We start from the raw sequence: 23,558 nt of genomic DNA on the forward strand, positions 1-23,558 counted from the left end.
TGTGAGGTGCAGCGTATGAAAAGCATATTCACATACAGCTACTGTATGTGGATTTACCGATGAGGCTTGATTGACACCTCACGTGTTTGTGGCCTCATCAAAGTCAGAAGAGAGAAAATGGACATGTTAGATTTAACAGTTTACGTCCTGTGTCCACGTTTATAATTCCATGTTGACATTTTATTGTATATATAATATATACATTATATATTGTTAAATAATATTCTAAAAATATTTATATAATAATTAACAGCGATAAGTGTGACAGATGCGGCGCCAGAAGCAGCTGGCGGTGAGTTGACTTCCGGTATGTTCGCGGAAAAGCTTTGACGGGTCCGGCTACTTCCGCCTTCAGCAGCGTTTCCTGACATATAAAAATGGTAAGAGTGTATAAACGTATGTTTTGATAACCTGAATGAATTTAATAATTACAGAACATCGGAAATAGCCAACATTAGGTTGTTAGTGTTTCTGGATTGACATTGCGTTCGTAAAGGCGCGGGTTTCCTTTGCTTTTATTGGCTCTAGCTACAGGGTGTTGAGCTAACAGGCTAATGCTAAGTGGTCACCAAAAGAGGACAGATGTGCACTAACAGGCTCAACTGCACTCTATAGTCGTCGTAGACGTTCGAATCCAAGACAGATCGGTTCAGTTGTGACATGAAAGCAGCAGTAGTAGTGCTTAGCTGCTAATTCTAGCTAAAAAACGAATGCTGCAAAAATGGTGCTGATCAAGCCAGTAACGTTGTGTTGCAGATCGTAACGTACAGCTTTACCAGTTTTGGCAGATTTATTGTGTAGTGCAGGAGCCATTAGGTGGGCATCACTCTGTGTTGTTTTCCTTTTTGATGTGATAGCTTGTTAAAATATTCAAAGTTGAGGTTATGTTCACTTGAAAAGAACAAATCATCTGCCTCCGCCCCTTTCCGTGTGCAGTGTAACCTTTGGTAAAACATGTAAAGATTATATTTTCACAAAGATATCAAGATTGCACTTACTTCATTGTGGGCATGTACGATTTACATACAACATATGTGCCATCATTCAGCAAGCTTTGTGAGGACCTGAGCTGAGACTTTGCAGAAACACTGTTGTTGACTGACTTCTTCTTCTCCAGGAATGATTGTCATGTTTGTCTTTCTTTCCTCAGACGGCAACGTTGCGTCCCTATCTCAACGCAGTCCGCGCCACCCTGCAGGCCGCCCTCTGCCTGGAGAACTTCTCCTCTCAGGTGGTGGAGAGACACAACAAGCCAGAGGTGGAAGTACGGTGAGTCTGATGGGGCCACATGTCGGTGGGATTAAACTCGAGCGAAAAATGACCGTTAGTCGTGTGTTTATGCCCATTTCCAGAAGTAGTAAAGAGCTGCTTCTCCAGCCCGTGGTCATCAGCCGTAATGAAAAGGAAAAAGTTCTGATTGAGGGCTCCATCAACTCTGTCAGAGTTAGCATCGCTGTCAAGCAGGTCAGACTGTTAAACATAAGGAACCACAATAAGCATCTATTAATGAGATACAAAAGACACAAAAATGTGCTTTATTCTCTGCTTCAGGCAGATGAGATTGAGAAGATCCTGTGCCATAAATTTATGCGTTTTATGATGATGAGAGCAGAGAACTTCTTCATTCTGAGGAGGAAACCGGTGGAGGTGAGTGGTAATGACATTGGGCTTGATGCATATAGGTGGATCATTATGTCCTAATTAAGTTGTCCTTTCAAAGGTCACATGCAAAAATGAAAACTTTAATTGCTTTGACGATGTATGATTCTTGCAGTGAGGTTTAATTTTTAATCCATAAATGTTGTGATCAATAGAAATATTTTGTCACTAATAGTTATTATTAAAGCATTGAAGAAAACATTCAGGTCAAAATAATAAATACAACAACAGCTTTATATTTGCTTATGGTTAACAGTATGGCTTAACAGTTGACTGTAGTTGGTTGCGCCTTCGGCTCACTCTTCTTGTCCTGCACCTTTTTTTTTTGTAGGGCTATGACATCAGTTTTCTCATCACTAACTTCCACACAGAGCAGATGTACAAACACAAATTAGTGGACTTTGTCATTCATTTCATGGAAGAAATCGACAAGGAGATCAGTGAAATGAAACTGTCCGTCAACGCCAGAGCTCGTATTGTTGCTGAAGAGTTCCTCAAAAATGTGAGTTTGGTTGTTTGTTGTTTTTTTGCATGACCTTTCTATTACTGTAGCGTTTTAAGTTTGTTTTACTTTAATACGTTATGTTATTGTTTTTGATTTTATGTGCTTTACGTTTACTTTTTAATATTAATCTTTCAGTTCTAGGTCAAAACCCCAGAACACATTCCTTGTAACAATCCTGGCCGTCACTGTGGATCATTCACATCATGGGGTGGAAACAAGACAAACTCACATCAGCCAGGAGAAGCTGTCAAACATAAGACGTACGGTAAAGATGTTCTGGCAGCGAGGTTTCGCCCCTTTCATCTTAAAATACCCTTGTGCTCTAACATTGTTTGTACATAATGAATATTCATATCTGATCATTTTCTTCCCTTGGAACATGAGGTCATGGCAGAATTTGTAACCAATATCCGTGAGCACAGGGTAGTGCAGGTATTTTTCCACATAATTTAAATGTTTCTATTAATATATATGCACATGAATTTCATTTTGCTATGTTTTGTTATAACCTGAAACTACGAGGGCAATCAATTTGTGCACATTTGTTTTAGTATGCAGAGTAGACCTTATTATAGATGGATATCAAAAGAAATACACTTGCTGGAAATTGAGATAAAATAAACATTATTCTTTGTATAATACCAATGTTGTTCAAATGTATTTTTATGAATTTATAAAGCACAAGTGTCCATCTTTCCTCCAGACACCCAAGATTTATTAAGACTGACAGACAAGGCATTTTGAATTATATTCAACACACTTATATAAAATCAAATATATTACACAATTGTACAGCGCTCAAAAATACACAATATATTACATGTTGATTTACACAGTGCATCAAACAAACGTGTAGACTTTGCTCATTTTGCTCAGAGCTTTTTTTACTCCCAAATAAAAAACGGTTCTTGAATGCGGCCACACATCGTGCCTTGTGTATCACACTTAAAGCTGAACATTTCTTACAGTATTTTACTGCAAGACATTCCCCAAACTGAACATTAGCTTGCTCAGAGTAATGCTAAATAGAATAACTACCCAGCTTAAAAAAAGTCAGTCTAATAATTGTTTTTTCAACAATAAGCAGTTAAGTTCTTTGATCAGAATCCTTTAACTGAAGTTGTTGCCTAATTTAACAAAACTTCTTCAGAAATGCTGGAAGCATGTGGAAATGTACCCAGTACACACTCAAACAGTACAGGTGACACATCATTGTTTTCTTCAGTGGGAGCTAATGCACACTAATGGTACACAAAACTGGAGTGATGTATAAAAATAAAACATTTACAGAAGGTGGCTTACACTTGGAGAAAGAAGCAACTTCTCAGTGTTGCTGCAGAAGTTGCCATGGTGAGTAGTTGAACAGCACAGTTCCCATAATACTGTTCCAGGGTCCCAATAGAACAGGAAGTGAAGAAGGTTCAGAAATGAGCTGGGACTGTCTGCAGAGCGTCTTCTGTGCTGCGCTGCACATTCACATTCTGTAATGGTGACAAGAGCACAGAAGGAAAGTGTTATGTCCTGACTCCCTGCTGTCATTTTAACCATCAGCTTTAGTGAGAATCCTTAAAGATTTACATCTTCAAATAACATTGCAGTGCTTTCATCCGATTCCCTTCACTGAATGTTTAAACAACTAGCTACTCGTTTATTCACCAGAAATTATAATATATCTTCTTTAAATTTTCTACAGACATGAATTGAAGTTTGAGTTGTCCCGTCTCAAAGGAGGCTGTGTGCCCTTCAGTTAGACACCTACCTCTGGTTTATCTCTGTGTGTGTTCACAGCGTCCACGCCCAAGAAGACAGACTCCACTTTACATCCTGAGAGCAAACAAGACACGGATCATCAGTTGTTTCCTGTGGTCAGAATATCTGACATTGTATTATGTGAAAATGTGTGACGTAATTCACCATAAGCGATGGGGGTCAACTTCAACACAGTGTGCAAAGAGCAATTAAGATAAGGCAACTCCTCTGTGGTAAGACATAGAGAATGATTCAGTTTCATGGTCAGATTGTAAAACACATTTTTGTTCAGATCAGTGATTCTTCTGGTCACCTGCAGGCTTATCTAGGAAATAAGCAAGAAGACAGCGCATGACAGCCTGGTGACAAATGACCAGGACGTTCTCCTGTCTCTCCAGCTCCATGATCACAGGCTCCAGCCGCTGCACCAGGTCCTCATATGACTGAGAGACAATCATCAAACCGTTTTAATGACAGAAACAAAATGGAAGGAAAAAAATATCACGTGACAGAATAACACTCCTACCTCTCCTTTAGGGTAGCGGTAACGATACTTGTCCTGATCTCTTAGTGCAAACTCTAGAGGGTAATGCTCCTGGATCTCCTCATACATCATTTCCTCACACACGCCCTTTTTAAAGACAGGAGGAGAATGTGTTCATCGGAATGTGAATGTGCTTAAAAAGTGTTGACTGATTGCATCTGACAAGAATACACCAACATACAGCATCTATTTCATTGAGGGACTTCCACTGCTCGTACGGTACCCCAAGGCACTCGGCTGTCTGGATCGTTCTCTTCATCTGGCTCGTCCACACCTTTAGGTCTTTGATGTTCTGCTCCTGGATGAATTTCCTCAGGCTTTTAGCAAACTGAAAGGGAAAAACATCTCAATTCAAATCCAAAGAATAAATGGTCTGAGGATCATGTCAACACACACGTTTCTACTCTCTATCTTGATGTAAGCACACACCTCTTTTCCTCTGGCAGATAAGCCAGAATCTCCTCCGATACGTCCTTTTATGTTGAGGTCACTCTCACCGTGGCGACACAAGTAGATGGAGCGCGGAGTGATATGAATATTCATCAGGTAGTAGACGATTCGGCTCTGGATGTGATCGAGAACACGGTTCACCAAGTAACGCCGGCCCACATCCATGATCTTTATGTAAGACAGATCCCTGGAGGACAAGGGTACTTTAGCAATCTGCAGCGTGAGGCATTGATTTAGTCTGCTGTGACTTATGTGGGTGCTCACCTGTCCAGAACCTCATCCAGAGACTGGTAGGAGGACTCGTAGCACTTGATTCTCTTCATGAAGTCTTCAACGGCCTCCTCTGTGTTGCAGTGAATGTAGTCTGGGTTTCCCAACTTCACGTGCTACACAAAAAGAAAACAGAGGGAGGATGTGAGCGGAAGAAAGAGGAACTTACAAGGAGCTGCCTGATGCTGCGTTAGCGATGAATATGTCGCTGCAGTGAATTTGTCAGGTGTATTTTAGGAGACATGTAAAAAAGACAAAGCTTACCACTATATTTTGTGCAATGACATCTGCATCCTCACACACTGACTCCACAAAAAATACCTACACAAGACAAACAACAATGAAGTTGCAAACCTCAAGTCAAAGGGTGTGGTTGAATGATATAGACCTGTGTGTGAATGTACCTTAAATCCATTCTGCTCAGCAAATTTAAGAATGAGCCCTCGTCTTTCTCTTGTTGTATTTGTAGCATCAAAAACCTGGACGCCGTAAAAAGAAAAAAAAAAAAGAAGCTCTGACACGTTCTCATTTAATATATGATGACATGTTGCACAGACTTCCAAGACAGAATCGACGACTCACCGCCACCTGTCCCCCTTCAACACTCAGGTACTGCCGGACATCATTGAGCGCAGCGGTCGCACACTGACTGTATAAAGAAAGTCGAGGGAACAGTCAGCAACACGGCAGACAAAGCAAAGCCTCTCAACATATTAAAATAATGTGTCGGACACGACATGAACCATTACATAATGGTAACCACTCCTGAGACCCATTGAGCTTCGAAGTAAAAAAAAAAAAAAAATTTCCGCGTGTTCCACATTCAGAAAACCTAGTTACAAGTCACAGTTTAATTAAAGTGGTTAATCGTTAAACATGAATTGAACTCTGGTCACTCAGAAACCCATACATTCTACTGGAATCAAAAGTATTGTAGTCAATAGTACACATTTCATTTAAACACATATTCACTTATATTTGCTCATGATATTATAGTACTGTGTATTCACTGTACATGATGTGAGGTGTCTGCATGCGCCTCATCATGTACAGTTAATACACAGTACTACGAGCCTGGGGCTTTAGGCCGAGCTTTAAACATCGCCTCAGGTAAGCCTTTGGCTGGATGTCAGACTGTTGACTGGCTAAACTGCTTTGGTCTGTCCTCCCTTCACAGCAGTAGTCAAAGCGACGGATGCGAGGTGTCGCTCACCGTCTGATTTTTAAGCCTTCTTCATTGTCTGGACGGAAAAACTCAAAAGACTTGTAGATCTTCAGACACTCCCTCCGGTACTGGCCAACGTTGAACTCTGTTGCAGACAGGAATATGGTGAGAGTGTGAATGAAGCCTGGGTGGTTTCCAGTGAGACCACATCATGTATTCCAGTTGGAGGACGTGTCTGCGGGTACCTTTGGTGGGCACGCCTATCCAGTTTAGGTAGCGGGTGAGCTTCTTTGAAATGTAGGTCTTCCCTCGCGCTGGAAGGCCCACGGTCACAATCAGGGTCGGGCAGTTAGTCATACAAACTGAAAGAAAAGCAACAGAGCAAGTTTTTATTGTGTGTTAACTTTGACATAGCCCCCAAAATCTGACCGCAGTTACTTAGGAAAATATAAGCACTTCTTAAGGTTTATTTCCTTTACGCAGCATCTCACAATTTGATTCTGGAGCATTTCTGCTCCATCCAGTTATACATTACTCCTTTATGTCACAGAAGACACTGTTGCAGCCAGAGCACCGAAACGTTAATAGAACATTAGTTCTTAATTGCAGACACCAGAAGGTTGGACAGAAAGCCCATTTTGATCAGGCAGAGCTTGACTCTGCAGAACAAGCGAAGCAGGCCGTTAGTAGCTGCTTGTTAAGTGGTGGCTTACTTGGTTCAACTCGGTGCTGCTGCACCGTAAATTAACCTCCATGCGCGTTACATTAAGATTAACCGGACAAGCGGAGCATGACGCAACACACAAACAGCCAAACACAAAAAGCAACAATAAGCAGCGCTGTATCAACGTGGAGGCATTAAAATGGAGACGCGGGTCAAGAGCAGTGAACACACTAGTATGATGGGGACGGAGAAGGAACGCACTGGACGCAGACGCCCCTCATCACCTCCGTCACATCCCCGCGACCACCTGCATCTTACCCCGTCTCTGAGCTATGTGGCCGTTTCTGTACGGAAGCCAGATCTTCCTCAGCGGGTTCTGGGTGAGCTCCCGCGGGCAAGTGTCCATCCTAAAGTCGTCGTTGTCCAACATCCTGGATGCTGGGTTCGCTAGTGTCTCCTCTCCGGCAACAAACTGAGGTTTGAGAGCTCCAGTCCCGACAGTGTTATTCAGCAGGCTGCACACGTCACACATGAGCTGAGCGGCAGCTACCGTAACGGGAGGGGACTAAGCGCAATGCGAATCTAGGGGGGCAACAACAAAGCGGCGTACACGATGTCCTGTACTTTAACTGTACCTTACAGTTAAAGCCTACGACACCAGGGGCTTATTTAAAGTTGTTAGTATTTCATCGCCTTACTTCACAGTGCAAATACACGCAGATACCAGTAACAGTCTAAGAATAAAAATAATAGCGGTAATAAGTAAAATAAATCTTCTAGGAGGAAACACTAATTTGACAGCATTTTAAAACTCTTACTGTTATTTTTTCTCTTCCTGATCACGTTATTGTTCTCACGTGTGAAATGCATTGACATTTCCTATTTTAGACTGCAACTGAACCAACTAGTAGTTAAACTATGACACCATTCAGTTAGAAACAAAAGTGAATCTACTAAATAATCATGTCTCAAGGTAATGTTTTCCACAATAACAGTGTAACAGTAATTTGATAAATGGTGAAAACGTGAAATCTCCTAAATTCAAATAAACATAAGTCTACGATTTTTTTGTTTACACCTATACATTTAGAATCTTTCTGGTTGTATTTGGAGTTTTATGAAATCGCAGTAGGCATTAAATTTTATTGCACGTCCTGTGTTCAGCCTGGGGCAAACAAACTTCCACGAATCCATTTCATAAACATTTACCGGGTATGAGCAGCTGTTCAAACCCTCGCCACAAAGACAACACGTCTAGGAGAACGTTACCGTAATAACGAGGAAACGTGGGCAGGTGAACGAGGAAATCAGATGCGGGAAAAAAAACAAGTGCTGAGCTGTTCACATGCAACACACATGGGCAGTGAATGCAGCTGAGAGGCGAACCAATCAGAGGAGAGTTCAGAGGCACGGCAGCCAATGGGAGAGGCGGAACAGAGAGAGTGCTGACGGCTGGGACCAACGATAAACATCATCAGAAACTACTGCAGCCTCAAGTTGGACACGACCCAGTCACGGGCCCCTCCAGAGTAAAAGTCACACATCCTTCTAGAGAAACAGCAAATCAACAAGTTCACGATCACATGAACTGTACATGTACACACAAAGGTCAACCAGCCTGGCACAATATGCATAATATATTGTTTGTCCACCAAGGATTTTAATCAGCTCATAATATGGTAATGAAAAGAAGAAGATGGTTCAAACTCTGTAACCATAACTAACGGATAAATCTGAATATATGTAAATATACATAATTCTGTATTTCAACAGAAGGGAGCTAAAGATGATGAGCTGTGAAAGTTATCAGAGCATCTCTGAGCAGTATCACCCATCAAGAAGGGAAAGATAAATTGGTTCCTCAAATGGAATGATTCATTCTGTTGCGGAAATATTTCAAATATTTCACACAACAATAATGAAAATGTGGAACTAATCTGAATCAGAGAGTGCAAAGGTGGAATATGACCTATCAATCAAGTTCAATTATCATGTTTTACTTTTAAGGGCAGATTAAATATTTTATGAAACATTCTGACTGGACTCTTTCTGCTTTGCTTGGATTTTAGGCAGTGATAACGTTCCAACACCAGGTGGCGCTGTGTGCTCGCAATTAAAAGGCTACAAGTTTGGACTTGACTGAAATATAATGCAGTTAAGACATCAACAGGTCTGAGCATCTCCTTCACAGCAGGTATCGTAAGTGTTCCCATTCCACAATCATTGATACCAAGAAAAAGTGATGAGGAAGGGCAAGTAGCAAATCAGCCGCAGGGATACGTGATCACCAGGATATCACATTGACCTTATTCCACGGAAGATCTCCTGCTGCATGATCGACGTGTCAGAGCACACCATGCATATAAGAGCGCTGCGTCTGGGACATATAGGGCTCTGCAGGTCATGATGAGTTTAGGCGCTGGCGTTGCCATGGCCTCCAAATTCCCCAAATCTCAATCTGATGACGCGTTAGTGGAATGATTTAGAAAAAACACGAAAGGTCAGAAAGATACAGAGCTCTACCTACAGGCTGAGTCTGAGCCTTTGCGTTAAATAAGGTTCACTCATAAGTTTGTGGAGGTCATAACAAGTACATAGTTACAAATGTAGAACAAATAGAAAACATACAGTACCATTAATAGGCCTCCAAACTCAACATGTTGTGATTGTCTATTTTTAACAACATTAGTCAATTTTTGTGTAGTACAATTCTTTTTCACTGCCATCCTCTTTTTAATCCAAGACCTTGACCAACACATAAGACAGTTTCAGCCATCTTTCATCTGGTAAAGGCTCATGTAATGTGGGCTAGAGGTCACTTTAAACAATACACATGTCAACTTATGTAACAGTGTGTCTGTATTAAGCATCTGTCAAACCCCTGCCACATCCCTACTGGTTTCAAGGATTAAAAAAAAATGTGGCAACATTGGGAATAAAATTAATAATCATCAGTGATTAGTAGACTAATCTCTTAGAATTATAGGGGTTTCAGTGTCGTCCAGAATCAGTCTGATGGTTTCCATTGTGTCACATGCAACAAAGGAAGAAAGCAGAGGTGTTTTCATCGGAGCATGAACAAGCAAGTCAAACGTCTGCATTGTGCAAAAATGCAGCTATAAACATACCAAATAACATCCGTGTCCTGGATCCAAACCACAGAGAGTCTGGGCGCAGGCATTCACTTACTGCAGAGGCGCATTACACCAGTACACATGTAGGCTACAGCTCGGCCTGAAGCCTGTAATGAGATTCAGAGTGAGCGGGTGAACTTTCCCCTAGATAGAGAGCAAACACGGGGAGGGAGGGAGGGAGGGAGGCGCAGAGAGAGAGAGAGAGAGAGAGAGAGAGACACACACACACACACACACACACACACACACAGACAGCGAGGGAGAGCGAGTTGGCGAAGAAGAGGAAGGACGGATTTTTTGCGAATATTCTGCCGAGGGATTTGATAGAGATGAAAAGGAAAAAGAAAGATAATTTAGTACTATAGAGAAATAAGAGGAAGCGGTCCGGAGACGAGAGATTTGCCGTTGCAGGAAATCTTGGGGAGTGAACGTCGGCATAACATCACCGCTGTGCCTGCTGCACCCACCGAGGCATGTTCCTCTGTTTGCCCTTTAAACACATGTGGCTGTTTGAGCAGCCCAGACGCATCGCAGCCAACTTCAGTCTCACGTTTCATCCCATCAAGCCGGGCTCAACCGAGTGCGTGCACCCACAGCTGTGCCCATAACAAAGCAGGACATAAAAATACACCACGTACGAGAAGTATGCCGCTTTCCAGCATGTTTTTCCTGTTTATCTGCTGGGCCCCACCTCTCTGTAGGCAGACGCACGGCCAGCAGCACATCTCCTGCTCGCCAACAAAGCCTGAGCTCTGTTTATCCGTCTTACAGCTGCTACGGCAGCACGTTGCTGCAGACATTTAAACCACTGTCACCATATTGGCACGCGGGAACAGCGGCGTATTCTTCGCGCGGGCCGCTGCGTTCATCAACATGACAGCACAGACCCCCACCCCAGGCTCCATGACTAATACAGTACTTACATAACAGGCTGTCCTTATAATAACCCAGTCACTGGACCACGTGATCTATTATTCATTAGCAGCCTAAACAACTGCTTAGATGTCAGCGCTTACATGCGAAGGTAAACACACACACACACACACACACACACACACACACACACACACACACACACACACACACACGTTCAGGCACTAATCACATTCAGGCAGCACCTGTTCAACCAGGATTTTGGATCCAGATTAGGACATTCGCCACACGTCTGCACACATCCACGCTTGTTATTAGACTTTTACAAACACACGGTCATGATGTATGAGGAAGACAGGCTGTAGAGGGGTGCAAGCGGGATGTGAGACAGAGCTAAAATGGGCTAGGAGGTCACAAGCATGTGGTTAAGTTTAGATCTCGCCCCCAGAACGTTCTTCGGTCTCATTTTAGTCCGACGTGATCTCTGAACGCCCCCAGCACGTCAATGTAACGACTTCCATCCTCTGACTTCCAGTCATAACTCGGAGTTAGCTTAGCGGCTAGCTAACGCGGCGGAGCGACTCAATGTATATAACGTGCGCGTGCGAGGTTTCTCAAACTACTCCCGCGCTTCGTCCGCCAGTGTTCACCTCAAACAGCACGCTCTGCTCCGGTGACGAGACGAGCTCCGAGGCGTGCGTGCGTACGTGACCCAGCCTTGTTTACCTCCGCCGCCCGCTTCCCCTCCGCACAGCCCGCCGACCTACTGTACAGAGCGACCGAGGGAACACACACACAGTCACACAGCCACCGCAGCCCCGCTACACTACCTGCCCTTCCGCGCGTGCTCCTCGGGGGACGGGAGCCCCTCATGGTCCCCGCTCTCCTCGAAGCGCCGCGTTCCCAGCGTGGAGACGAGCGAGCCTCGACAGCGCCGCGGCCAGCGATGAATGAAGGGGGGTGGAGAGGCGGCGCTCTCGCTCTCGCAGCCGCCGCCTCGCGCGCGCACGGGCACGCGCGCAGCTCCTCGCTTTCGCCGTGCACGTCAGCCAGGTGCCACACATCCAAGATCCCCAGGTTGGAAGGTGTTGGGCCGGTTGTTTATTCGCCCAGTGTTTTTTATATAATGCTAATTAGACTGTTGTAAACATTTACATTTTATTAATCCCCGTGGGGAAAGTCAACACAGCAGAGACAGGGTAGGCGTCAACTGGGTGTGTGTGAGAGGAAAAAAGCACAAGCACGCCAGCAGGTGAAGCGGGTCGGGTCACTGCGGGTCGGGTCACTGCTCCGGCTCCATCCGACCCTCGTCCTGCTGCAGCTGCTTCTGTCTGAACACGTCCTTCAGCGCGCTGAGGATGAGGTTGTGTCTCTCTGCGTGTTCTGACGGGTCCACCTGGCGTCGCACGGAAACATTAAGACCGTTCAGTCCACGCGTGCTGCAAATCCAGGTCTACAGAAATGAAAGCGGGCCGGTTCTCCTACGTGCTTGGCGCCTGCAGCCTCCCGGCTCCTCTCTACCACGGCTGGAGGTGGAGCTGCAGTGGGAGGACCCAGCGCCGGCGGCCCTGGGTCCAGTGTCTGCTGGGCCGTGCTGCTCTTGATGGGAACCTGGGGCCCTTTCGGCGGAGCAGGACCGACGGACGCCCCCGCTGCGCTCTCGGAGTCTGTGGAAAATGCCAGACCGCTGTTAAATTCCCAGTATTCCCTACAAATTCAACTCGGGCATCAAAGCACCTCTCCTCCTCAGCTCCCTCTGCACAGCCTGCAGGCCTCCGAAGCTGTTGATGATGCAGTCGACAGCTTCCGCAATGTCCTTGTCCTTCAGGTCGTCCTCGGTGAGCCTGGCCTGCATCAGGAGCCCCCTCATGACCGGGTCCAGGTCCTCAAACTGGAAGAGTGACACGCTGAAATCAGCTGTTTGAGGGGTCTGTGCACGCGTCATGTGCGTGGCTCAACTCACTGAGCTGCTGGTTGGTGAAACTGTGGGGGACGGTGCGTCCGTAGGTCGATGTTGCTCCAGTGAGTCGATTCTTCGGAGACCGCACATGATTTTTAATGACATTTAAACAATTTTGCTTTTGCTTGAATAGGTAGTAAGGTTGTTACCCTGCATCCTGCTGATCACGTGAACGTTCCACCGTCTCAGCCGCCTTTTCTGTACATGGAAGGCGTGAATGAAAACAGCAGCAGCGACTCATAGACCCATAGATCCATAGACCCATAAACCCATAGATCCATAGATCCATAGACCCATAGATCCATAGATCCATAGACCCATAGATCCATAGATCCATAGACCCATAGATCCATAGATCCATAGATCCATAGACCCATAGATCCATAGATCCATAGACCCATAGATTCATAGATGCATAGACCCATAGACCCATAAACCCATAAACCTATAGATCTATAGATGCATAGACCCATAAACCCATAGACCCAAAGACCCAAAGACCCACACATCCATAGACCCATAGACCCATACAGTGTAGACCCATAGATCCATAGATCCATAGACCCATAGATCAATAGATCCATAGACCCATAGACCTATAGATCCATAGACCCATAGATCCATAGACCCATAGATCACCACTTAGATCTGCTCCTGTCATACTAACCCTGCTTTATTTGGACTGCTTGTACTTCCAGATGAAATTCCTCCGCTTCTATCTCATTTGCGAAGTTCAGACCTATTTGGTATCCCTGCGCAGGGACAGTGAAATCACCTGAAAACACGCTAACAAAGCCGTTACACACTCTGATGCTTCACTGATGCTTCACTGACGCCCTGGAGGTGACTCACATCCGCAGGGAACGTGTGGAAGAACGCACAGGGTGCAGTGTACTGGAACGGGACGTAGAGCTCCTGCTCCCACAGCAACTTGGCCGTCTGCATTCAAGGGTGGACGCAGGGCGAGCAAAGGGAAGATGTGATCAGCAACTGACACAAAGATTAAAATGCTCCATTGTCACAGAAGGAAGCCGCGCCGCGCGCTGTACGTGCGGCTGAGCTCATACGCACAAACTGAAAGAGGCGATGTGTCGCTGCAGAAGAGGAAGTGGTGGCGGCGTTTCGGGCCTGTGCTGATGGGAGTGGGCGGAGCCTGTGCGGCCAGGCCTGCTTCCCCTTACCTTGACACAGTAGAGGCGTAGGAAGTGGGAGTGAATGGACTCATCCTGGATGAGACACACCACGCCGCAGCCCAGACACGTCCAGCCAGGACTCGCGCCCTCGGTGCTTCTGGCCTCCAATACCTGAGCCACTGTACTTTTGATCAGCTGAAACATATAATACGGCAGAACAATGCATTTGCTCTTCAGTGAGACCTCTTTATAGTGGCTGATGGTGCTCCACCCCTTTTCATTACATCATTGGAGAAGTAGGTTAGTGTTCGGGCTGGTTGAGGCCTTCTCTTCACTAGTTTTACTCACCTCAAATACATTAGACTCATCCAAACCACTCAAAGCAAGATGGAGTTTTGATCATTCAGTTATGGTTTGGCTCAATATATTTAAAATTTGAATAAAACTGTATGTATAAAAACAATAAAACAGTCAGACTGACCTTACAGTGAGGTTGGAGCAGATTAGTGAGAACCAGCTTCTCACGGATGGTCAGGAGGTCACTTATCACTTGCGCTCCGTGAAGCAGAGCGAACGCCATCGCGCCCTAATTCAACGCTCCCAAAGAACCTGGCCCCAACTGTAACTGGTGTGAACAGCGTTATTCCCAAATGCGGCAGGTACGGATGCAAATGTATTTAAATAATTCCGCCCGGTGTGTGCGGTGTGGCCGTCGGTCAGCACAGGAAACCTAGCGTGTAGTGAACAGTGAATGCGGAAAACACACATCACAGCTCGTATCTCATCCTGCTGTAGTATTTGTAGCGTAAACCAGTTAGCTGGTGGAGTTTCATGAAGCCTCTTTGCCACATTTCACTGACAGTGACTCTATTTAATGTTTATCATACAGGTTTCACCATTCATCACGCAGTCAAAAGGTCAACGAGCAGAAATACGTTGCAGGGATGATAAATCACACCGTGGAATGCAAGCGCCTGGGTGCGAAGCCTTTAATGTCCTTTGATTGTCCTTGTTACAATATACAATAACCTACATGACCTGTTAGTACAACTGACTAATAAACATCTCCCACATACATTCTGACGCCATACATATTATTTCATTACTGCAATCTGTTTCTCACAGTTTTCTGACTATGACTCAATATTCACAATATTAAGACACCAGGTAAACTTGGACAAACATGATAAAAATATTTTTATGTACAAAAGTGAAAAATCAGCTAAACAAAGGAATGCTTTTATAGTATTAGATTGCTAAGAGTCAAAGTAAATGACTTTTTCATATTAAGTGCATTAACATATAAAAAAAGACCAAACACTAAACTACAGCGGACGATGCTAAAATGTTGCTCACTGTGACTTTACTACTTTTGTCTGATGATCATTTTGCCACGATCGTCAGCAAACGCAACCTCATTGTCACACGCGTCGCACTCAACTCCATCAGCTTCGTCTTTGCTGTCAGCGGCCACGGGCATCGGCCGCTTGCGTCTCTTGTTGAGCAGCGGGTTGTTGGACGTGTCCAGGTCCTTGATCTTCACCTGGTCGTAGTCCACGCGCATGGTGGCCAGCGCGCTCGTCATCTCCTCCTGTTGGAAGTCACAGACGTGAATGAAGTGAGGCTGGTGTTTTGCTGCCACCTCGTGGTCACATCATGTAAATAAAAAAAACGATTCAGGTGAAACGACTCGGACCTTCACGTCGTCCCACAGCTCCTTGTCCTCTGTCAGCACGCGGGACGTGTGGAGGGGCGTGGGTGGGACCGCCATCGACTGCTGCAGGGTGGAGGAAGGGACGTTCAGGGACACACACACGAACAACGACGGCCTCCACACGGCAGCATTAACACTTACACTAATCCAGGGGTGGTTGATAAACTGCCCGATGGTCATCCTCTCACTGGGGTCTGTCTTCAGTAACTGAATGATGAGCTGCTTGGCTGCAGTATTTAGGACAATATGACTTCAGTATCATGGGCATCTAATACAAAAACTGCTCTTCTAGATTATTTTGGTGAGGGAACAATACATAATCCATCCATCCATCCATCGTTCCATCCATCGTTCCATCCATCCATCCATCCATCCATCCATCCATCCATCCATCCATCCATCCATCCATCCATCCATCCATCCATTTTCCAAACCGCTGAATCCCGTAACAATACATTATATGAGAATGAATATTATTAAGAAGTGATGGGTCCAGAAGTTCACTTTAATCCCACAGATAAAATATAACTGATCTGACCTTCCTCTGACACGTCAGCCCACTCCGGGTTGGGGAACTCGTACTGGCCCAGCCGAATCCGCTGCTTCATCCCAGGAGAGATGGCCTGGCCTGTGTTGGAGTAGAACGGGGGGAACCCGCAGAGGCTGCAAAGCGCAGAGAACGCGGGTCGGCATCCTCTTAGTCGACGCGTGGCATCCAGAGCAGCCTCCAACACCGACACACACACGATACTCACAGGATGTACATGATCACGCCCAGAGACCACATGTCACACGACCGGTCGTACTTCTCCGGCCCGAGCACTTCTGGTGCTGAACGGACGAACAGATACAGGAAAAGAAACAAAAAAAAAAACAAAAAACACAGACACACTCACAAAAGATCAATATGCGAACACGCACACAGACAGTGTGAGGAAACGGCGCACGTTCAAAGACTGCACACTCACCCACATAGTACGGCGTGTAGCAGGGCGTCTGCAGCGAGTTGAGCAGCGTCGTCTCCTTGGCGAAGCCGAAGTCCGTCAGCTTGAGCGCGGCGTTGCTCTCCCTGGTGGTGTAGAGCAGGTTCTCGGGCTGGAGGGCGGAGAAGAGGAGCACACGTCAGACGCGAGGTCGCGACCTGCAGCGGCGGCGGCGGCGGCGGCGGCGGCGCTACCTTCACGTCTCGGTGAGCGATGTCCATGAGGTGCAGGTACTCGATGGCCGAGCCGATGTCCCGCATGATCTCCGACGCCTCTGGAGGCGAGAACAGGCGACAGAGCCGTCATCGTTAGCACGCGGCCCGCCCAAAGGCCCACCCGCTGCAGCTCACCTCTCTCCGTGAAGGCCTGGTCCCCTCTGGCCTGAATGCGGCTGAACAGCTCCCCTCCCTCCATGCTGAGACCAGAGCAACAAAGACGCGGGAGCAGCATTTCATAACAGAGCAAGTCATTGTGTCACGACAGTCAGAAGAAGATGGGAAAAATCCACTACGAGGACTTCAGACACAGACATTGTTGTTTATGAAGTTGTAAGCGTCACTTAAGGTCTGTTTTGTCTCTCACATCTAAATGTGTTGTTATAGATCAGCACAGCTTGATGCTGTTTTTACCAAACTGGTCCTTGGTTGGTTCATCGTCTTTGTCTTTCAGCTTCATTCAATTAAAGTAATAGCAATAAACAATAAGCATCTGATTATGTGAGAAATAAAAACTGAGGTCAAAGAAAGTGGCTCATTTTGATTATGATCATAATAGAGGAATGAAAATCCAAGTCTGAAAATAGAAGCCATTTTGTTTTTTTCTCGTTTTTTCCAGTCCAAAATCAAATACGGGCACAATCCTAAACTCTGACCTCTGTGATCATCACCAGCTCCGTTTCTAATGTTTCTTTCTGGCATTTTCATGAATCTCAGCTGGTTCATAAACGAGATGACCTTTTAGTCTGTTAAATAAGTCCCCTATTTGCAGCATCACATGTAACAGACACTTAATGGGGGGTTCTCACCACTCCATTATGACGAGCAGGCACTTCTTGCCCTGGTGCATGTTCTCATACAGGCTGAGGATCCGGACGATGTGGGGACCGCCGGACACCCTCCAGTGCAGCTCGACCTCCCGTCTGGCTTTGGGAGTGTCGTAGAGGATCTGCTCAACACACGGCACAGTCACAACGCCACTGCTTTACATCCCGTATCCTCACAGACCCACATCTGGGGAAGACATTTTCTTTCCTAGACATGCAGACTCCGGTCAGAATCCCTGCTGACTTTAAAATGCATGCTGATCCCCGGAGGACGAGGGAGGCTGGGATACGAACGTTTATCGGGGCTTTCCTCCAAAGCCTCTACATGCACTAATAATTCAAACACTCATGCATGACAGATTTGATTGTGGCTGGTCATATTTCATAACGTGTGGGGCAGCTCTCGGGGAGGTTTTGCTGTTTGTATTATCATAAGGCTTTGCTGCAGCCCTGCAGTCAGCTGTTTGTTGACTTACCAGCTCCAAGTGTCAACACATATTTTCCAAGCTGTCTTTCACAACGGCTACAATAAATATGCAATAAGCAAATACTTAGCCGCTAGTAAAAACACAGATTTGTACTTGGTGGGTGTCGGAAGCACAGATGCTGGCGTAAACTAATAACAGGGCAGACCTTTGTCTGCAGGACGAAGCGTGGAAAGTGTGTGAAAGCGGCGCAGACAGCACATCGCGCTCCATCAGACACATCCTGTTATGCTCAGTAACTAAACTGGCTTTCAGTCCGGCTCCATCCATCCATGGCTGACTATTATGTAATCAATTACACAAACTGCTGGACACTGAATGGGGAAGTGAAAATCCCGCAGGAAGGGAAACAGAAATGTCTGCACAGTGTGAGGCGCGATTAAACGGAGGGGCTCGTTTGTTCTAATGAAACATCATCTACAGCAGCTTTCGTTGAGCTGCTTTTAACACGTACACACCTTGAGGGCACATTTCTCCCCTGTCTTCTTGCAGTAGCATTCCAGCACTTTGCCATTGATCCCCAGGCCCAGAACTTGGGCTGTGATCTTGTAGTCGTCCGTCACCGCGTTCCTCCTGAACTCCGCTTTGGGGTCGGCGAGGCCGCCGGAGCTTCTCCCCGGGCGGTGGGAGTCACCGTGCTGCGCACTCATCGGGTTTCCCGGCTGCTCCTCCGGGTTCTGGTGCATTTTGCGTTGACAGCGGAGCGACTGCCACCGGCGTGTGCTACGGACAAGCAGCCGCGGTCGTCCGAGTCCATCCGCTTACGTCCACGGGGATTTCGCACTTCCCGACGGAGCACTTGTGAACGGGAAGACGTGGGTTCGCGATGTATAAAAGCTTCCAAGCGTTATAAAAAAAGGGCGGAGGTGTGAAATCGCCACACGTGCTGAGAAAAATTCGTTCAAACTCAGACAATACGGTGCAATTAGAGGACCGCTACCAGACCTGGCATTTGCGGCCGGTCCCCATCACGGCGACCATCCTCTTCCTGCAGGCTACGCAACCTCCCCAAGTCCCCTACGTCAGCGCGGAGCGTCTCAAATTCATTCACCATTCATACTTTTCTTAAAGGAACAATCGCGCGCAAACACGCACGGGTTGCGGCGAGGAGCGCGAAAGAACACCGGTGGGAATGAATGCGCCTGAGGACAGAGTCGAAGCAGCTTTAATTCAACTGAGGTGAGGTGATTACGACTGGAGCTTCCAGCGCTGCCCGGTGCCGGCTAGCCCTGCAGGGCCCGGTCCAGCAGCTGCTCGTCCTGGACGGGCACGGGCAGCGTGACGCGCAGCTGGCCGTGCTCCTCCATGGCGCGCTGGATGGTCTCATAGGCGTGGAGGTTCCCGGACCAGCAGCGACGGGCCACCTGCGGCAACACAGACACGATGAGGATGAGGATGAGGAGGAGCACGATGAATGAGGATGATGATGATGAGCTGCTCTCCCACCCCGTTGGAGACGTCCCAGTTGAGCATCAGTCGGGCGCGCTTCGCTGCCTCCTCGGACCCGTCCAGGAGCAAGCCGAACCCCCCGTTGATCACTTCCCCCCTGGGGGCCACAGATGACGGCGTTACCACTCACTCGCCATACACAGTCTACATTAACAGTCTTACCAGCCGACTCCGCCGCCGTTGTGCAGCGCCACCCACGTGGCGCCCCTGAACGCATCGCCGACAAAGTTCTGGACCGCCATGTCTGCAGGAGGAAGACGCTGGAGTTGCACCTGCGCGGTGGACTAGCACAGACTCCTATCTGCTCTTAGCTGTGATGACGTGAACTCACCTGCACAGAAGGCAGAGCCGTCATAGACGTTAGACGTCTCCCTGAAGGGGCTGTCTGTGCCGCTGACATCATGATGGTCTCTGCTAATGACCACAGGAGCCTGAGCCGCAGAGACACAAGACACCGTCGATTAGCCGTTGACAACTTGTCACCGTGCACTCAGGGGTAAAAGTGTGACCGCGTCCCATCTTACTGAAACTCTCCCCTCAGCTACAGCCTGGTTTATTGCCAAAGCAATGCTGACTCTTCCTCGTTGGTCAGAGTAGAGGATTCGGGCCTGGGATCCCACGACCTGCACATGGGAGAAAGTCACTGCCGCCATCTTTGCAGCGGGTTCCACTTGTGTCGCGCGGAACGTTTCGGACCATTTTGTGCTTCCCGGCCTCTCTGATCCAGCGGATGTTGTCGCTGTACTGCTGTCTGATGCGGTCAGACACGCTGGCGCCGGCCGCCTCCAGGACGGCGGCGGCGAGCTCGTCCGTCACGGCGAGGTCCCGGGCGTCGCCAGACGTGCACACCCAGCGAAACGGGCCGAAGCCCAAAGAGAAAATGTCCCTGTGGGACAGACGGCGTCATTCAGTCACTCCCAGAAGAAAAAGGAGGACGTGTAATAACAGTCTATTAGAATAATAAGGACACGTCTCACCCCATAATGTGCTGGACATAAGATGGATAGCGAAATTCTGTAGCTGCTCCACCAGCCTTCGCTACGTCTGCTCCTATAACGCAGACACAGACCCGATTATTGTCCCGAAATGGGTTTAAGGAGCCCACCCTCTGTGTTACATCACTCACCAGCTCTCTTGGCTTCCAGGAGAAAAGCGTTGCCGTAGTCCCAGAAGAACATCCCCGCGTCAGCCAGCTTGTTGATGGCCCTCACGTGTCTCCGGAGGCTGTGAGACGTGAAACCGTCAGCTCGCCGCCTGCTCGTTTCAGCCCAATGTGCGACAGAGGAGCCCGTTTACTGAACCTTTCGTGGACCATGTCGCGGAAGCGGCTGGGGTCGGTGGACATGAGCTGGTTGGCCTGGCGGAAGCTGATCTGGACCGGGTAGTAGCCTCCGTTGTAGGGGTTGTGGAGGGACGTCTGGTCCGAGCCCAGGTCCACCAGGAGCTCCCCCGTGCGCTCATGCTCCAACGCCAGCCTCTCCCTGGGGAGACGGAGCCAGGCTCTCAGGACTGCGGATCAACAGGGGCAGAATTCACGAGTCACTCACCAGAGGTCTACCACGTTGCCATGGTAACCCAGACTCAGAGGGGCCTTGGCGCTCTTGGCTTCTCTGTGGGACATAAAATGACCAAAATACATGCACACAGTCATCGAAACAAGGGATACACACGACTACGTCAGGTCCAACTACACAAATGAAGAGCAGGGATTATTATTTACGGCTGAATGATCTGAAACGTTCCCACCTGATGCGCTGAATGCAGTGCTCCATGCTGCTGGTGACCTCCATCAGCCAGCCCTGATCGTGTCTCTTCCTGAGAGGAGCCTCGTCCACCTGCACGCAGAGCCCACACCGAGTCACACCGACGCGGTTCCTCCTGACTTGACCTCTTGACCTCTCACCTCTGCCACGACGCCGACACAGCCGGCGATGACGGCCGCTTTAGCCTGCGCGCCACTCATGCCCCCCAGGCCGGAGGTCACTAGGACACGCCCCCTCAGGTCACCAGATCCCAGGTACCTCCGACCTGCATTCAGCACAGTCAGCTACAGGAAAAGACAAGAGAGAAGTTGAAAATATAACTCTTTGGAAAAACTGGACGCTGTGTTTGATCTTTCACCGACCATGGTGCCATGGACGATCCCTTGAGGTCCAATGTAGCAGTAGCTGCCTGCTGTCATCTGGCCGTACAGTGAAACGCCCAGAGCAAACATCTTTTCATACTGCTCTCTGGAGGAATAATTCGGGACAACCTGAGCGGTGCAGAGACGTACGCAGTGCGTCAGTGACTTGCGCCTGGGCAGTGACGCATCTCTTGCTTTGTGCCGTTACCATGCCGTTGGTGATGATGGCCCGCGGGGAGGACGGCAGGCTGGGGAACAGGCCCATGGGATGGCCGCTGTACATCACCAGCGTCTGCTCGTCTGTCATCTGACTCAGATAATGCATCACCAGGTGGAACTGGACTCACACAGAACACACAAAGCAGCCGTCCATTCAGACGCCCCGCGTGCAGGCATCAAACTGGATTGTTGATGTTGACTCAGGTTTACCTGGGCCCAGTTACTGAACACCTGTCCGTTCCCCCCGTAGGTCACAAGCTCCTGGGGGAACTGCAGAATGAAAATTTTAAGAGAGAACAAACACAATGGAACAAAAACACAGCTTTTCTATATTAGGTGAAGAAAGTCACCTGAGCCACAGCTGGGTCCAAGTTGTTCATGATCATCAGCATCAGAGACGCTGCTTGTCGTGTGCGGCACGGGTACTGGTCTATGGGGTACGCCCTGGGGAAAGAACCCACCCTCCGTACTGTGCGGAAATTCAAAAGACGTAGACAACAGCAGAGTGTGCGGTTTGCTCACCTCATGCGCAGCGCGGGGCAGAAGCGGTACATGTAGATGTGGCCGTGCTGCCGCAGCTCCTGGGCGAACTCGGGGGCGAGAGTCGCGTGATGGGAGGCGGGGAAGTAACGCAGGGCGTTTCTCAGGGCCAGCTGAAGGAAAAGGGCATGTACAGCGAGGGAGAGAGCACATTTTAAATCAGGGTTTGAGTGAAGCCAGACAGACACGTAACCCAGTAACAGGTAGAGGCTGTGTGTCTCTTAATCATTGACTTGAGCCCTTGCTTTGAATTTGGGCAATAGGTTCAGTGGCAGACGAATCGGTTCTGTGCACTGTACAGGACTTTCCACACAGTAACAATAACAGATTCATCTTAAATGTCCCTACATCACTGATGTACACATTATTATGGAGTAAATGCTGAATCTACTCACCCGCTCCTCCTCTGCTGTGAGGTTGGGAGTTCGAATAGGTGCATGCGGCACACTGGGATCTCGCCCTCGGTTGGGCGGTAAAGGATTCAGGGGTAAACCGCTGCATATTTCCTTTAAACTAGACATCAAGCTGGAGATTGGAGGCAGCTCTAACTCTCAATCTGTGGACAGAGAGGAGGTTTTTGTGAGACTGGAAGGTCACACTTGTCTGACTGTCCCTTTGTGTTTTTTTAGATGCCTTTGCCCTTTGCAATCCACCAATAGAAAGCACAGAAAGGGTTGTTTGGTAATTATTGATGAGACTCTAAGAGCACCTGATTCAGTGGGCAAACACTGCCACAAACCTCTGACCCTTGGTGCTTACATATGTAACTCAGTTTAAATTTGGAGGCCAGAATCTCCCCTTAACAATTAGGCAGAAACTGTTTTTCAAACCGTTTCACTGGCGTTCGCAGAAGCACGTGTGAAACCCAAGCACTAGTGCTAATAGGTTTCACACA

At 47.7% G+C, this 23,558-nt stretch overlaps 5 protein-coding genes across 9 annotated transcripts; 1 reads left to right on the plus strand and 4 right to left on the minus strand.

The window, feature by feature from the left end:
* The first annotated feature begins 244 nt into the window (after positions 1–244).
* On the plus strand, positions 245–2,805 carry arpc4 (actin related protein 2/3 complex, subunit 4). The gene is made up of 6 exons (XM_029150123.3): positions 245–380; positions 1,151–1,269; positions 1,353–1,464; positions 1,552–1,647; positions 1,991–2,161; positions 2,300–2,805. The coding sequence occupies exons 1-6, from the start codon at positions 378–380 to the stop codon at positions 2,303–2,305; spliced, it is 507 nt and encodes a 168-aa protein (XP_029005956.1). The 5' UTR covers positions 245–377; the 3' UTR covers positions 2,306–2,805.
* A 46-nt stretch (positions 2,806–2,851) lies between these two features.
* Positions 2,852–12,002, minus strand: pfkfb4b (6-phosphofructo-2-kinase/fructose-2,6-biphosphatase 4b). 5 transcript variants are annotated; one of them, XM_029150116.3, is made up of 16 exons: positions 11,844–11,978; positions 10,135–10,247; positions 7,325–10,018; positions 6,588–6,704; positions 6,391–6,487; positions 5,760–5,826; positions 5,582–5,656; positions 5,442–5,498; positions 5,172–5,293; positions 4,887–5,094; positions 4,639–4,785; positions 4,440–4,544; positions 4,227–4,356; positions 4,079–4,141; positions 3,924–3,988; positions 2,852–3,645 (listed from the first exon to the last, which is right to left on the minus strand). In XM_029150116.3, the coding sequence occupies exons 3-16, from the start codon at positions 7,536–7,538 to the stop codon at positions 3,586–3,588; spliced, it is 1,527 nt and encodes a 508-aa protein (XP_029005949.1). In that variant the 5' UTR covers positions 7,539–10,018; positions 10,135–10,247; positions 11,844–11,978; the 3' UTR covers positions 2,852–3,585. The 5 variants fall into 5 exon arrangements, with proteins under 5 accessions (XP_029005949.1, XP_029005952.1, XP_029005951.1 ...); XM_029150119.3 differs by lacking the exon at positions 7,325–10,018; XM_029150118.3 differs by lacking the exons at positions 7,325–10,018; positions 10,135–10,247 and having other exon boundaries at positions 11,844–12,002.
* Positions 12,003–13,122: 1,120 nt separating this feature from the next.
* Positions 13,123–14,762, minus strand: si:dkey-197j19.6 (actin nucleation-promoting factor WAS). The gene is made up of 4 exons (XM_055509345.1): positions 14,588–14,762; positions 14,155–14,301; positions 13,641–13,912; positions 13,123–13,171 (listed from the first exon to the last, which is right to left on the minus strand). Exons 1-3 carry the CDS (start codon positions 14,684–14,686, stop codon positions 13,772–13,774), a joined length of 387 nt encoding a protein of 128 aa, XP_055365320.1. The 5' UTR covers positions 14,687–14,762; the 3' UTR covers positions 13,123–13,171; positions 13,641–13,771.
* A 318-nt stretch (positions 14,763–15,080) lies between these two features.
* Positions 15,081–19,344, minus strand: LOC114855186 (MAP kinase-activated protein kinase 2-like). Its single transcript, XM_029150121.3, has 10 exons — positions 18,789–19,344; positions 17,828–17,967; positions 17,154–17,218; positions 16,998–17,077; positions 16,789–16,915; positions 16,576–16,651; positions 16,359–16,483; positions 15,962–16,047; positions 15,803–15,883; positions 15,081–15,697 (listed from the first exon to the last, which is right to left on the minus strand). The coding sequence occupies exons 1-10, from the start codon at positions 19,014–19,016 to the stop codon at positions 15,473–15,475; spliced, it is 1,233 nt and encodes a 410-aa protein (XP_029005954.1). The 5' UTR covers positions 19,017–19,344; the 3' UTR covers positions 15,081–15,472.
* A 135-nt stretch (positions 19,345–19,479) lies between these two features.
* Positions 19,480–23,275, minus strand: uroc1 (urocanate hydratase 1). The gene is made up of 18 exons (XM_029150115.3): positions 23,059–23,275; positions 22,646–22,776; positions 22,474–22,567; positions 22,334–22,393; positions 22,113–22,241; positions 21,905–22,033; positions 21,683–21,826; positions 21,526–21,614; positions 21,327–21,389; positions 21,081–21,260; positions 20,906–21,003; positions 20,757–20,829; positions 20,476–20,665; positions 20,304–20,402; positions 20,111–20,210; positions 19,942–20,023; positions 19,777–19,876; positions 19,480–19,694 (listed from the first exon to the last, which is right to left on the minus strand). Exons 1-18 carry the CDS (start codon positions 23,182–23,184, stop codon positions 19,554–19,556), a joined length of 2,028 nt encoding a protein of 675 aa, XP_029005948.1. The 5' UTR covers positions 23,185–23,275; the 3' UTR covers positions 19,480–19,553.
* Between the last annotated feature and the right edge of the window lie 283 nt (positions 23,276–23,558).

The sequence above is a fragment of the Betta splendens genome, chromosome 5 (assembly GCF_900634795.4).
Source record: "Betta splendens chromosome 5, fBetSpl5.4, whole genome shotgun sequence".
In the NCBI taxonomy this organism is placed as follows: Eukaryota; Metazoa; Chordata; class Actinopteri; order Anabantiformes; family Osphronemidae; genus Betta; species Betta splendens.

What these genes read in the sequence shown, in the direction of transcription:
- arpc4 (XM_029150123.3), top strand. An exon ending in TTAGCATCGCTGTCAAGCAG is followed by an intron (nt 1,465 to 1,551) that starts GTCAGACTGTTA and finishes TCTCTGCTTCAG; the next exon opens with GCAGATGAGATTGAGAAGAT. An exon ending in TGAGGAGGAAACCGGTGGAG is followed by an intron (nt 1,648 to 1,990) that starts GTGAGTGGTAAT and finishes TTTTTTTTGTAG; the next exon opens with GGCTATGACATCAGTTTTCT.
- LOC114855186 (XM_029150121.3), bottom strand. Translation starts at nt 19,016, where the DNA reads ATGCACCAGAACCCGGAGGAGCAGCCGGGAAACCCGATGAGTGCGCAG. An exon ending in CCAGGCCTTCACGGAGAGAG is followed by an intron (nt 17,078 to 17,153) that starts GTGAGCTGCAGC and finishes TCTCGCCTCCAG; the next exon opens with AGGCGTCGGAGATCATGCGG. An exon ending in TCAACCACCCCTGGATTAGT is followed by an intron (nt 15,884 to 15,961) that starts GTAAGTGTTAAT and finishes TCCACCCTGCAG; the next exon opens with CAGTCGATGGCGGTCCCACC.
- uroc1 (XM_029150115.3), bottom strand. Translation starts at nt 23,184, where the DNA reads ATGTCTAGTTTAAAGGAAATATGCAGCGGTTTACCCCTGAATCCTTTA. An exon ending in CGGCTCTGCCTTCTGTGCAG is followed by an intron (nt 20,024 to 20,110) that starts GTGAGTTCACGT and finishes TTCCTCCTGCAG; the next exon opens with ACATGGCGGTCCAGAACTTT. An exon ending in ACTGGGACGTCTCCAACGGG is followed by an intron (nt 19,695 to 19,776) that starts GTGGGAGAGCAG and finishes GTGTTGCCGCAG; the next exon opens with GTGGCCCGTCGCTGCTGGTC.
- si:dkey-197j19.6 (XM_055509345.1), bottom strand. Translation starts at nt 14,686, where the DNA reads ATGGCGTTCGCTCTGCTTCACGGAGCGCAAGTGATAAGTGACCTCCTG. An exon ending in TGCTCCAACCTCACTGTAAG is followed by an intron (nt 14,302 to 14,587) that starts GTCAGTCTGACT and finishes TATATGTTTCAG; the next exon opens with CTGATCAAAAGTACAGTGGC. An exon ending in TACGCCTCTACTGTGTCAAG is followed by an intron (nt 13,913 to 14,154) that starts GTAAGGGGAAGC and finishes CCTTGAATGCAG; the next exon opens with ACGGCCAAGTTGCTGTGGGA.
- pfkfb4b (XM_029150116.3), bottom strand. Translation starts at nt 7,538, where the DNA reads ATGTGTGACGTGTGCAGCCTGCTGAATAACACTGTCGGGACTGGAGCT. An exon ending in CCACATAGCTCAGAGACGGG is followed by an intron (nt 6,705 to 7,324) that starts GTAAGATGCAGG and finishes CTTTTCTTTCAG; the next exon opens with TTTGTATGACTAACTGCCCG. An exon ending in ACCGCTACCCTAAAGGAGAG is followed by an intron (nt 4,357 to 4,439) that starts GTAGGAGTGTTA and finishes ATTGTCTCTCAG; the next exon opens with TCATATGAGGACCTGGTGCA.